The following is a 14,598-nucleotide window of genomic DNA, read 5'->3' as shown; positions in this document are numbered from 1 at the left end:
GATTAGTAGACGTAGCCGTATAAGTAGTAGTAGTAGAAGTAGTAGTGCAGGAGAGTAAGAGAACCCGATCTTGAGACATTTTCCTACGCCATAATGACGTTGTTTTTCAATTCGGATGGTTTAAAACTTGAAGCGAATCACTATGCAGACGTTTTCCAACCTTTTTTTCCCGGTCCATTTTCCCTCGATTAGCGTGGCTATTTATTGCAATAGTGTGTATTAATAAAATCAAAATCCCATTTTAATGAATATGTATTTCTCACGGCGTCGTTGCATGCGCGAACATTTCTTACTGCAAACCTGCCTTTCGCAAGATTTTAAATTCCTTTCCTAATTTTCTCGCACAACTGGAAAGTTCAGGTTTTTATAGGTGTTTGTGTTGCAAATTTTGTTTCATGCTCTCTTTTTGCTGCGACAGAAGTGCGTAAAGCAATGCGTTAGAGTTCTTTATGAACCTCAGGCTGGGGCTTGATGAATGTAATTGACCGTGGGGCTTTTTGTTGGATTACTGGTACCTCGGTGCAGTTGAAGTGTTTTGCTGCCCTGAATGTAAATATTGATTTAACTTTACCAGTTTCTTTTCGTCTCCTCATTCATTCGAGGCTTCCCTCGTAAAGAGAGCGACCATTGTCCAACGGCTGACCGAATGCGAGATTTGCATTTGCCTGTCATTTGCAAACGGCTCGTCTTTTACGACTCCGTGTAATGATTTATCATCGTACGCGCGCGCTGTACGGTTGATGCGTAAGCGACCCATTTTATCCAGTATCGGGCAGCCACACAGTGACCAAAGCCGATCGTTTAAGTTCTCGTTTTTTTTTTTGAGACATTTACATGCATTATCTTAATAAGCCGTAAAACGGTTACTTCAGTGCTTCTTCAGCGGAGGGACCTTCGCTAAACGCAAAGAGCGTAAACATTTGGTGGAGGGGTCTTATCAAAACACACTCCAAACATTCCTTACCCCCTTTTTGGGGAGAGGTTAAACGAGCTCCATTCATTGCGGGGTGGTTTACGTTTTGGTTGCAGTCATCGCGCAATACTTTGATCGTACCGCGACGGCATAAGCTGTGCAGCAATTGTTGTGCATTGTTGAAGCCCACGAGCATCGGCCCAATTAAGTCAAAACGCCATTTGCCATTGGGCGGAGGCAATATTATTTTCCATAACGAACGAATTCAAAGCAACAGGGCCCCCCCGGGGTTGGCGAGCAGCAACGAACAAGTACCACCATCCAGACCCAGACCAGACCGCAAGACACCACACTCTCACTCTCGCCATTGCCAATCCCCTCACCTCACCTCTAATGGAGGATCGAGGTTCACGAAAAACCACGAAAAACGATTCGTTTTCCCTTTTCTATTTTGTTGCCGTGTTCGGTCGGGTTCTCCAAATGCTCCAGACAAACGTTGCAAAGCGCATTCCACAACTGCTCTCCCGTGTCTCCCACGGCGCAAGATGCAACTTAGCCAGCGCACCAAAAACCGATGAGAGATGAGGAAAAATGACCGATTTCCTCACCCGATTACTACCCATTCAACGAAGGGAAATGAAATGTTTGTAAGGCTTAGAGTTTAGCAGCGCGAAGGGTAAGGTGACGTGTGGTCTATCGCCTCACCCGAGCCAGCCACCCACACCCGCACACCCGATCGTTATTTCCTAATTGCATTTAACCGAAATTTTAGTGCCCGGAGCTCTGAGTTACCCCTGCCTCGAAAAGCAAGTCGTTGCAATGGAAGCGTTCGAGACAGAAAGAAGATCCGAAGAAGTTAGCAACCTCGGCGTTTAGACGTTTTCTGCAAATGAAAATGAAGTCGGATTAGATTAGAAGAAGGCCACGGATCAGTATTGAGCTCATTACTACAAACACGCACCGTCTGTACACCCACTTTGACCGATAGAAAACTTCAGACATCTTCGCTCGACTCCTCCTTTTGCTTGAATGGTTCGTGTTGGCTAATCGCACCGCATAGCCCAATTTAATTTATCTTAATCACCAACCAATCCAATCGTTGTGCTTTTTGACCGGCTCCAAAATCCGGTTCACTGCACGCAATCTATCGCTGTTCCACACCGGGGGTCTCATTGTTTGCTTCACACATCTGTGCATGTACACGAGATGTTGTCATGCAAACCCGGGGCGGAGTATAGTCAAACCCCGAACTGTTGAAACTCCACTAACGACGATCGTCTTCGAGGAATCATCTTTATAGCACACTGCGCTATAAAGTGTGCGGTTTACCCGTTTTCAATTACGTTTGCCGGGTGTTCCTGAAGATCCTGTCCTCCGCTGAGGACGGCTAGCTAAAATACCGATCCACTACTTTGGATGGTTGGTTTGGTGGTCGCATAAGGAGCAAACACCCTGAAGACCTGTGGAGCCCTTAAGCGAAGCGATGCTTTTTACGTAACCGGTACGGCACCGCTGACAGCTTGAACCCTTCATAAATCGTTTACACCGCACTTTTTCTCGCCAAAAATTGAATCATTTTCACAGCCCTGAAGTACTTTGTGCGGCTCCCTCCCGACCATCCTGAAGATGATCGTGAGGTGCATGCTCGGATAGTTGGGTGAAGTGCAATAGTCGTTGATGATCATGCATCGTTTAGCAGGAGGAGGACATCTCCGTTTTGTGCAGTACCATGTTGACATAATGCAGCCCACGTATCGCATCCAAGCGTGTTTATCGATGAAGTTGTTTCAACCAGGGAACTGCACATGGCCGGTTCGTCCCGGTGTCATTTTACGCGATCTTTAACCTACGATCCCGAGTGGAGTCGACAAAGAATGGAGCCCGATGGACGATGATAAGCGAGCTGTCAGACAGGTAGTAATTTGTGTCACTACCACAAACATGGACTATGATTATACAATTAACTCCACCTGATGTACGACGGTGGTGAAGCGTTCGAATGTAGATCCCGCTCCAGTATTAAGTGGCGCCATCTGTAGTATCACTTTCTTTAGTTTTTACTTCTTCACTTTCGTCCGTGCGTGTATGAGCGAGCTATTTCTCAATGTAAATGATATGTATGTACCCTAAGCATGATTATTTAAATGTCAATAAACGAAAATTGTACGAATAAGCTAGTGGAGTATGCTTTTCTAAGGCTTTTTCTGTAGATCTACCCTTGCAGATCGTGTACGGTATAGGAAACGGCAGCCCATAGTTGTTGTTTACATGATCGTGCACAAATTTCCCGTATTGCATCACAACCCTATTGCTGCCGTTGGCCATGTTACACGCTGAGGTGTTAAAGATTTTACTCCTTTCACAAAATACGAGCCTAAAATCGGTGGATAGAGAGAGAGCGAGAGACAGTATTTCGGAGGCGCATTACAGTGCCTGCAGTTTCCCAAGCAGGAAGTTGGCGCTGAGTTTTTCCCCGTGGGACGAATACCATGTATGTCACCCCGAAGCCTCACGGACGATGGTGAAGATGGCGATCTTGATCGGGGTGCTACTGGTGGTGCTATTGTTGCTTCGATTACCAGCGGGAGAAATATGGAAAATACCTCACGTTTGCATCGTTTTCGGAAGGGAAAGCCGTGGTGTCTGGTAGCGCGAGCCCCAACCGTTGCCCGCCTGTAAAAGACCAATTATGAGCGTGAATGTGAAAGAGATTTGTATCGGGAATTATCTACCAATCGATAACGATTTGGGGTCATTTTCGTGGCGACGTTCGAGCTTTTGTAGAGAAGTATGTGGGACTAGTACACATACGAAGCAAGAACCTCGTCTGTAAGACGCGCTTATGTGGTACTGAAACAAAACGATTATCTTCGGGTTTAGGTTGAATGAAGCTGCAGCTAATGTGTGGACGATTTTCTCTGCACTGTTCAAGTAGGTCATTTCGTTAACTCTCAATGTGGTCCACTTTTAGCCCAAACAGCCCTTGTTAGGTCTGAACTACATTATGCACATGGCAATAGATACAAAATTCGCGATCAATTGATTAGGAGCATCCTCTTCGTGAATAATTGGACGAGATGTTAAAAATCTTCAATCGCTGATCTGTGTGAGGTTCCTTTCAGGTTCCCATCAGCTGGCTCAAGACACCCGGCAGGCAATGATGTACGCAATGTGCGGATGAGGCAATCACAATGGCAGATGATGAATCGGAACGCGTTGTTTCCAGATGCTGCGGCTCACAAGCTGCTGAAGTGGATGGTATGATGGCTCTCGGTAGGACCAAATTAGCTGAAGGCCACACGATTGAGGGCGTTTGTGGAAGCCACCTGGGGTTAAAGGTTCACGTAATGAGCGACGTGCTAGTGCGATTCCTGTCATCAGCGCCCGAACAAACCTAAACGTGGGCGATTGATTGGCGCTGTAATTGTAATGTTGTGCAAAAGTCGTTCTTTCTGTGTTTTCATGTGCCGTGGGATAGGTCCATAGTTTTTTTTTGTGAGGTTGATAATTATAAAGTTTTTGGTGTGTCATGCTTGGTTATGTGTAAGAAAAATCTGTAGACGGGAGTTTCAGTAGACTCTGTTCTGTCCTTTGTCCACGGAACGCGTAATACCTTGAATTGCAATCTTATCCTTTACCACGATCTGCATCTTATCGAAGCAACTCCTAATCTTGTGTCGTTAAATTATCATTGCATTAAGGGAAGATGCAGCGTCCGAAGCGTCGGTCCGTTTCCTTTTCCACTAGTCCGAGGCCAACAACCCTCGATCTCACGATGCAAGACAAAATAATGGCCCACTGACCGATTTGGCGGTCAATGTCAAAACGGTGGTTTGCATTCGTGAGTGATCCGAAAGAGAGTGGTCGCAGTCAAGCTGGGAGAAATCAAGCAATGACTACACGTGCTGTGTGGAGCAGAGGAAAAGTGTGGAATAAATAAGAAATATTTGAAAGCGAAATGAATTATTTTAGCATGTTGTAAATGTTTTATAGTTTTTTGGAAATGTTCAAGTAGAGAAATCGTATCGTTTGTGTTTCGGGAGGTTAATCAACAAAGGGACGATCATTGAGCTGAAACAGCCTGGCAACATACTGTCTTCCAAAAAGTTGTCATAAAAGTGAATTAAAAATACATAATATTTACTATCTCAAGTATCTCCAAGTATTGCGGATTAATGATGTCACCAAAGACTCTCTGATGAAGGAGGTTTCTGTGGGTGCTTTGAAAAATGCATCAAACTAAGCATAAGATCGCCGCGTGGCTTGTATTGTCACGCACTGTAGCCATGCGGATTGTCTTGTTTTGGCAGTGTAATGCATTGCATACTTTTAGGCGTTTTGAAGATGAGCATTTATTTTTCATCTCTGACGACTGTTGCAAGGATCGTAATTTATAGTACGCAACGTACTTCGGAAAGCAAACAGAAAGCAAAACAATTAAAAGGTTATAATTTTATATATTTGTTTCCAGTTGTGCTTACTTAGTTGCTAACGATTACAATCTGTGTCAGCGTGTGCTCTCTCGAAATGACCACAATCTTCCAATACTGCTCAACCGGTGTGTTCTACCGTAACGAATGTAATACCGACGAATGAAATAACGAACAACAGAAATCAATAATTTAACCAACAATACCGCAACAAAGCACACATACACATACAAACTCGATCACAGCGACATGTAAATGTTGGCCGTTGAAGTTAAATTCCCTAACCTTACAATGCGTAGCGTAGGAATGCGGATCAAAAATAAGGAAAACAAACCGTCAAGAAGCAATTGCGAAGAACGTATTTAAGAAATAACGCGACCCGTTCATGCTTGCCCAATAGAACCGTACCAACCCCTGGGGAGCTGAGGAGCAGTTGGACCAGCATAAACCGTCGACTGTTTTGGTAACTGTATTCCACCTTCCCGGCGTAGCGAGTGTCACTGTTCGTGTCGCCGCTCGGTTGCTTAAAAGTAGGTGAGGGTTGACCGTTGTTCGGTCGGCCATATTATGGGAGGGAATTGGGGAACCGTGCCCTAGATGGAACACACTCATACCTTCGAACAAACATTTACTAAGCTTACTAATCTAACAAAGCGCCCAACTATCGCCCGATGGATGGAGTGTTGTACTCCTCTTAGAGAGTTTGGAAATCTTAATCCACTTCCAGCTTACGGAAGCTTCCGATGACACCACTCGCGATGTCTGCATCCGTGCTGTCAGCCCACGGGATCGTACTCTTGTTGATCTCGATCTCCATTTCGTCCAGCGCTAACACGATATCACGGCGCTCCTTGAGCTGTTTCTTGAACAAAGCGATACACTCCGCCTCCGGTACGGTGCCACCGTACTCCTTCGGAAGCAACTTCGGATTGATTTTGGTCTTCAGCTCGTCCCAGCCCCGGTGCACGAAGACGCGGTTGCGCAGCTTCTCACTCAACACCGACAGTATGAACTCGGACAGCTTGTTCGCGAACGAGGGCAGGTTAACAAAGTGGTTCTCCTTCTGGCGCATCGGCAGCGAGTTCTGCATACAGTGGGCCAGATTGCGGATGTCCGTAAACGACCAAATGCCCAGAAATCCAATGTTCAGCTCCGAGTCATCCGTCACGTGAATGTATCCCGAGATCTGTGATTCCTCCTCGTCCTGCAGCGCCTCCAGCACCATCGAGTGGATCTTGATCAGCTGTGTGGAGGTGAACCGACTCGTGTCAAACTTTCCGGCATTGGAGAACATGAGCTTACGGCCCTGCTCATCACGCTCTGGCAACGAATACAGATACCCACTGTCAATGATCGCTTCCAGGTCCGGGTCGTTAATGTCCAGCTTGAAGAACCAGTGCGGATACATCTGCCTGATCGTCAGGTACTTCTCCAGCATCTCCGTTGCAGCCGGAATGGAGAACTTTTTCGTGCGCAGGAACCTCAACAGAAACGGTGCATCCGTACGACACTTCCTGATAAGCGGATGTTTGGCAATCCACTCGCGGAACTGCTTCAGAGCATTGTCCCGCATATCGTCATCTTCGCGCAGCTCATCCTGTGCCATAATTTTGAACTTGTCCGACAGGTTGAAAGTGTAGGGCGCATAGCTTTCGGGGGCTTTGTTGAGGTCAATTTTATCGGTCACTGTAAATAGAGAGAGAGAAAGAGGACAGAAAAGACGTAAGTTGGTTTGAAGTTATGCGAAATTGAGCATGGATGCGCAATTAGTGTGACTTGGTTGTAACCTTGAAATGAAGGATGCTAGGACGCCAAAAACTTTCTCCCATATTCAATCAATGCGTTTCCTTCCCATATTTCGTGGCGCAACTTGAGTTCGCTATTTACCACCCCATTTAAAGCATTCAAATCAATCGATTGTGCTTACCAACTGTCGTTTATGGTCAGGGTGAGGTTCATAATCGCATGAGAGCGCTAATTATAGCATCATCAAAGACGCGTAATGTTCGGAGTGTATGTGTGTGTTTGTATCCTTTATAGGACATGGTTTGTAATTTCTCGTTGGTAGACGAGGCCAAACAGAACGAAGCTACTATTTCTCTGTCACAAATAGATTTTAGACGTGTGGCAAAGCCTGGCGGCTATGCAACCTTCAGATGAACCGAGAATACTGCCACGATTGCCCAAAAGGTCACCACTTCCTTCTTTGATGCAACAATCATACGCAGTAGAGTATCGGTAGCTGGCAGGTTTTTGCATTTTTCGGTCATGGCAAGCTTGACTAACTGGGCCACTTACACCACTCGCTGAACCCTACAAATGTGGCAGAACCTCACCGGGGTGAGATGACGGTGAGCGGGCCGGTGAGTAACAAATTGACACACATCATCGTTGTTACGTCAATAATCGGCCTGTGCCCGAGCCCGATAGCAAATCTGTGAACCGGTTAAACTGGTAGGGAAAGTACGCATGGGCATGTGTGCGAGTGTGGTAGATAACATCCCCATTCGATGCAGCTCTTGAGCGGTGATTTCAGAGTGTTGAGTGAGGTTATGTGAGGCTGGCAGAAATTGAAACTTTCTTTTTTTAAGGCCACTATTTTGGGGATACAATTGTGGTCGATCATACGCACAAGGCTGCAATTGGGTGGGGGTTTGTACTGTGGGTCCCTTTTTGGGAGTACAGACACACTACAGACACTCATACAGACGCCAATAGCTTGACACAGTGGGAAGTTGCACAATTCGGCGAGAAGGTCGAACAGAAACTAGCAAAAAAATAGCACGATGGCACGATGAGGTTTCTAGCGCACATGATTACGGCACCAAATGTCATCAGTTTGAATGGAGATTTTTTATATTTAAATAGACAGAAAGAAAGGGGAGGTGCTGGGGGTAATTGAATTATTGTTTCTGCATGAGGTACTTTGTATCAAATCACCTTTCAGTCACCCAGAGAGCGAGTTTGATAAAAATCGCACTAATGACTCGACCTTACGTAAAACAATTAACATTTCATGTACTTCCTATCGGTAGCATTTCTGGCTAATGATCCACAGCGTACCGGAATCGGAATATAAGCCGTGCGTTGTGTGTGCGCGATAATTAAAGCAATGCACTGTGTACGCAACGCCAAGTAAAATATGAAGCAAAGAAGTCCGAAAAAACAGCAACGCCATTATCACCGAGGAACAATAGCTTCGTTACATAGGATTTGGCTGCATGTAATAAAGGCTCACCCGGGTCCAACAACAACCATTTCGTTGTCCGCAAGCCAAACATGGCCCTTTGAATGGGAAGGAAGTGTGTACGTTGTCTTGCGACGTGATTAACATTTCATGCTGGACGACGACTGATAGAGGAGTGGCGAGTTCCTGCCGTGACTAACGTGACACGTGATCGTCGTTAAACAACGGCTCGCAATTTTAGTCACTCTTACTTGGCACTGAGTGAAAGGAAGGTATTGTTATTTCCTTTTAGTTTTAAGCAATTAACAAGCTTTCCTGTCAAACGAGAGGAAATACACGTGGGACGTGAAGTTTGCAAAGTGTGCGAATTGCTCTTTCCACTTGCTGGCAGGATTTCCGGACTGGATTGAATTATACGAAACGTAAAACCCATCTCAGACCGGATCTTGGAACAGCAAAGTTCAACAAACTGTCGATCGGAACTAACCTACATTCGAGGATCACCGCGAGTACGCTCTGGAGGTATGAGTTCTTGAAAGTGAGATCGCTTCCCGGTGAAACGTTCCAGCTGTGGCTGTGTTACCGTACGAATGCCTCCAAGGGTCAATGTGCACTTCGTGATGCAGTGTACCGTTGCACTTCCTTCCCATTCGTTCGGAACCGGTTTTCGAGTAATCGCAATCGAGCAAGGAAATAGGGAAGGCATTCGGAAGACTAAAAGTACAACCAACAAATGTCACCGTGCGTTGGGAAACTTAATTTTATCCTGTCCTTTTTCCAAAAATAAACCCACATCTTCTGCACTGACCGGGTGCCTTTGTTCACCTCGATCTCGCAAACGAAAAGAGAAAGTTTTCATCACGATCCCTTTTTTAGTTTCGTTTGCCCCACGCGCCTTTCGCCACAGCTTCTTCTTCCCACGTGGAGCTTTTTTCAGTTTTTTCAGCCTCTTCGAACTGCAAAGAGAAGACGAGGCAGCTTTTTTTCGGGTGGTTTTTGTTCGAAACCGTTTCTACTAGACAAAGGCGTTGGTGAGCATTTCGTACCGATACAGCACACCATTTTTCTGGGGCCGACTGGGGTTACGATTTGGGTGTTTCATTTTTTGCTTCTCGTAGTGCAAAATAGGCCAACCAGTCAAAAAACAGGCTTACAGTGATATTATGAAGAGTGCAGTTTTTCTGCTCCATTAAACGAAATTTACATTTTTCCACCGAAGCGGCTTAATGCGCAGATATCATCGCTTGTTATTTGATAGTTTTCCCTATGGAACGAACGATCGTTGAAGCAGGGAAAACCGGGGTGGAATAATTGCTCGATATATTTGGGGCATGAGATGAATGTACAACGTTGCTTTTATCTTCTTTTAATTGTACTTTGCTACTTTTTAGTCCTATTTTAATGATCGATATATTAGCCTTCACCCCGGTTGGAGGAAACAGTTTAAAATTCTATGTTACGAATAGGAGATGAAAATATTGCCATTTTAATTACTTAAAAGTGACAACTAAACCTGTAAAAACTTGGGTTTTTAGGGCAAGTTCATTACCAAAACCACTCCACCAGCTTGATCAACCAGGCGTGTAAAATCATGATAACATTTTTCGCCCTTGTCGGACCACGACCTCGACATTCGAACGCTCGATACGATCGCGTTTCTTTATTACGTATAATCCGCCATTCGAGAGTTATCTATTTGTCGTTGTTTTTTTTCTGTTATCCGGTTTATAATAGGCAAACGATGCTACAAAGGTGCGACAACCAGTCAACGCGATCGGTCGAGTGTTTGGCATCAAGAAGGAAATACTTGAGCGTATGCCACCACACCCAATATTCCGACCGCACGATGCGAAAGAAAACCACTGCCGAGCGTAACGTTCAATGTCTAGGTGACTCTTCCCGGGGTCCCTTTACAGCCCTCCGTGTCAGTTTCACTCGGAAGGGCTTCGTTCACACCTCTTGCAAGCTTTATGTGTGTTTGCATAAGCGTGAAGGTTTATTTGACGATACTTCCTAATAGGTTTTATTTTGCAGAGAGTTTGGAATTGGAACTGTACGCGGATGAACATTTAACCGGAGACCGTCACTATCGACCAACGGATTTGAATGTAAAAACCGGTTAAGCGGTTAAGCAGTCTTGTGACGCTCTTGTTGGCGTCAATTTGATGTCACCAACCCATTTAACCCCCAGGATATTCGTTCGCTTACTGGAAACTCACTTTTGTGCGTCAGTTCTGCTGCTAATCCGTGTAATTGGCTCCAAAATAATGCTTTTCTTCGTCGTCTTCTGCAGCTTGGGTAGAGGATACGTGGTTGTGCTGTAGTTGTCTGATGTTTCAATCACAGTGAAAAATGTCAAAGGCTGTAGATCTCGTCGTTGCACCTTAGTTTAGGAGAAATTTAATCACCACACCGAAAACACACTCACAACGCACACTGCTCAGGGGGAAAAACGTGAACCGGTTGACGTGGAGATCGGAATCGGATGGGGTAAAAAACAGATTGGGGAACTGTTTGCGGAATGTGTTTCAAAAAAGGGGATGCCCGGGTTTGGGGGATTTTTTTAACGGACGGTTGGACGGTGCTGAAACACACTTCCGAATTCCGAGACGGATCAAAGCAGACTGTGCCCGTGCGTGCTGGTGGTAGCGCCAGATACTGGTTGTGGACACCTGGGGCCGGTCATAACCACTGCTGGCTCCACCGTTAATCGGCGAACCGTGGTTGAAGAAAAGCGACAGAACGAGAGAGACCGAAAGAGAGAATGAGTCGATGGCAGGGGAGAGATGGAACGTGTCCGATTAAGACACCAACACAGCTCCAGCGCACAGACCGTTGGAAAAGGGGGTCTACGCATACATAAGTAACCATAGGCAACCGAGCTCCAGCGTGCGTACAGGCGAGAAACTTTCGCTACGCGGATTGCCATGCGTAGGTTTGAGCTGTATGGTGTAGACACGTGTTCTTGTGATAAAAAGTGTCTATTTATTTAATTTTACTATATTTAGAAAAAATATGTTTCCTCTTCGGAAACAGGGGTTTCGCGCTTGTACCTTCGTAGAAGTCTTTCGTTCGAACCCACAGAACCAAGCGCAGTTGCAAAAGCAATTTTTAATTGGTTGCTATTTTTACCGATAATTACGCTGAAATAAAAATTGGGCGCACCAGCAAAATGGTTCCGCTTGCGCGAATTTGAGTCGGTTGAACGATCTGAAATCTAAAAACAATCAATAATTGCAATTCATTTGGAAAGCAAAACTAAACATTGCTTAGAGTGCAACAACAGAGCTGGTGAAGAAGGAACTAAATTATAACCTCGTCGTTTTGTACTGCACCTAATGAAATATAAATCCAAGCTCTTTCCAATGGCGATTCCACCGGGGTGGAGTGTATTTTCTATTCGCCGTCTGTGAGGTTCGTTACGGTATTATTTTTCCGGCACTCTCTTTTGGTTTGCTCGTTCGCAAACGGGGCAAGCGAAAGTACCGGCAAGATCATGGTAAAGGTTAAGGACCTTAACCTAAATTGGGAGCACGAGGAAGTTGTGCGTTTGGTGCGAAGCATTTTTCAGGGGCCGGTGCAGATCGAATCTCCCTTTTCCATTCGGCGAGCTGAGAAACAGTAGCGAAGCGATCGTTTTCCGCCAGCGATCGACCTGAGGGAAAATGCTTCACGAACGATGAGCTTTGGGGGAACCGGTCCCACCTCGCAACAGTCAGTCAGTGCGTTCGACCCGCACGCAACCCGATTGGGTCGTTGAACGTGCGAAAGTTGCGTCGTTGCTTTGGCCACGCGAATGAAAAGGAAATGAGGAAAAAGAACCGTTCCAACCGCACCGGGCATCTGCACGCACTTGCAAAACGGAAAGGGTCCTCCATCATCCACCACCATCGCCGGCTTAAACTGTGTGCGTGAGGGTGTGCTGCAATTTTCATCCCTTTGCCCGAGCGCACTCTCTGTACGCTGTGCGAGTGTTGAGAAATTTCACTTTCGTTTCGCAAGGGCGACGTGTTTGCGGTTTAAGGTTCCGCACAATGATCCTCTCACTTTCGAACGCGAACGGTGAGCGGTCTATCTTATGCGAAAGACTTGCCGATGTTAGGAGATGAGAAAATAAACCAGTTCTTTTTTGTCGTTTGTCGCTATTGCGCTGATGAGAAATAAAATTATGGTTCTGAACTTTTTTGTGCGCGTTTTGTACGTGTGTGTTGTCTTGCTAATCAACTAATCTATTTTTTCTGCAGACTAGAGGCTTCAGGAAAGCTTCAAGAGTAAAAACATATAAATTAGATAATCGTTAAAAACGATTGAAGCATAATGGAGAGTCATAAAAAGCATCATTTAGTGTAAGCAATTTATTAAATTGAGGAAGAAATCCAGTCTATATATAAATGAATCCAACCTAGGAGGAAAGATCGAAACAAATCATTACTTTTTTCTAAGCACTTCTGTGATTTATATCCACAATTAATCACTGCAGCTTCAAAGTCTACTATATTGCGGCTTTAATTAGTTTGTTGAAAGTGTGTATCTATTGTATTAGAAAACGGCTCTGCAGACGAATGCTGTGCTGTAAATCATTTTAACTTTTAACTTATCTTTTAAATTTGGTTAAATAATCTCTAAAAAAATTGTTTGTTGAACACACATGATCTCACTAACAGACCTACTTTAATATTCAAATAATCTACATACCATTTAAAATAAACAGCTTAACATTATTGGAAAATTACATGATGTAATTTTCATTCACTCCATTTAATAATCTATAAACGGCATTAACACATGCTAGAGAACTTACATGTATACCCAACAACGATCTGCGATGTTTCGATGTTTTTTTCGTTTCTGTCACACTGGGATGGACTACGGTCATGCTGATTCGATGTTTTATTTTAAATTGGAAATGGAGCTGATATTTATACTATTTTCTTTATTATAATTTTTTCGAATGTATTGTTGCTATTAAAATTATTGCATTACGCAACAGCCGATTCAATGCACCCTGACGCGTTCATATTTAATATGTTAATGGCAATAATAATGTTTTTTTTTGTGTTAAAAATACAATGCTGTTAATCTCTAATTTCAAGAATAGAAAGTAGAACAAACTTTCTACACCTAAGACCAATTGACCGTATGACCCTTACTAATTAGGCAGCAAAAGTTTCTCATGCATATCGCGGATCCACTTTCATCCCAACTTGCCAATTAGGTAATGCATACTGCATTCTGGAGAAAATTCAGGTTGAGGCAAACGCCACCAATCATACCGTAACAACGGATGTTTCATTAATGCTGGCGCCTACCACACCACTAACCGACAACCTATGTTAGCGCTGTGCATTAGAACTAACCCGTTCAATTACCATTTTTACCACGCTTAGAACGTACTTTGCAAGGTGGCAGTGCAAAAGGGTGCATGTGAATAACCCCAATCCACAGAGGCACGGAGTCACAGAGCCGCATGTGCTCGCGCGAGGTAGCAGCGTTTGGCCATGGCTTGGAAAATGACCAATCATCGATCTGAGACATGAACCTGTTTGGCGGCTTTTCACCCTCGCCCGCCCGATGATCAAGCGATCAGCGAAGGGGTGAGCGGCTAATGATCAGGGTGGACATGTTTTCACATCAGTTTCAGTTTTGAACCGCTACCGTTTCTACGGGGCACAAGTTTTGGGAGGTTTTTGCTTGTGTATGTGTTTCTTTTTTTCTTTCGTCCTCGTCCCCCAGGCGGTGTAAGGTTACGAGAGTTAAGGTTGCTCGCGGATTCGGTCAATCCGATAAGGCGTGCATGGGGCGGGCAGGCAGTCGACCTTCTTCGGGGTTCATTTGATGGCGAAAGATCATGAATATCAATGGATGAATGAATACACACAGCCACGCACGCAAAACGGCCTAAAACGCAAATTGTTGTGTGGCACCTGAGCAGGAAGTCGATAAAAAAGGAGCTCCCTGCATCTTACCGCATCTTATCTTACCGTTCGAAGCATATGGACGAAGTTGCATAATGCGAGGCACACCGCAGAGGCTCGCATCGCAAAACTACCGAGAAAACGCCATTCATT

General features: G+C 44.9%; 1 protein-coding gene across 1 annotated transcript; it reads right to left on the bottom strand.

Annotated features, from left to right (window-relative positions):
- Positions 1-6,055: 6,055 nt before the first annotated feature.
- LOC128304450 (clavesin-1-like) lies at positions 6,056-10,791 on the bottom strand. The gene is made up of 2 exons (XM_053041640.1): positions 10,750-10,791; positions 6,056-7,029 (listed from the first exon to the last, which is right to left on the bottom strand). Coding segments are annotated over exons 1-2 (975 nt in total). The 5' UTR covers positions 10,751-10,791.
- Positions 10,792-14,598: the final 3,807 nt, after the last annotated feature.

This window comes from Anopheles moucheti, chromosome 3 (genome assembly GCF_943734755.1).
Source record: "Anopheles moucheti chromosome 3, idAnoMoucSN_F20_07, whole genome shotgun sequence".
Taxonomy (NCBI): domain Eukaryota; kingdom Metazoa; phylum Arthropoda; class Insecta; order Diptera; family Culicidae; genus Anopheles; species Anopheles moucheti.
This window is presented reverse-complemented; position numbering and strand designations above follow the sequence as displayed.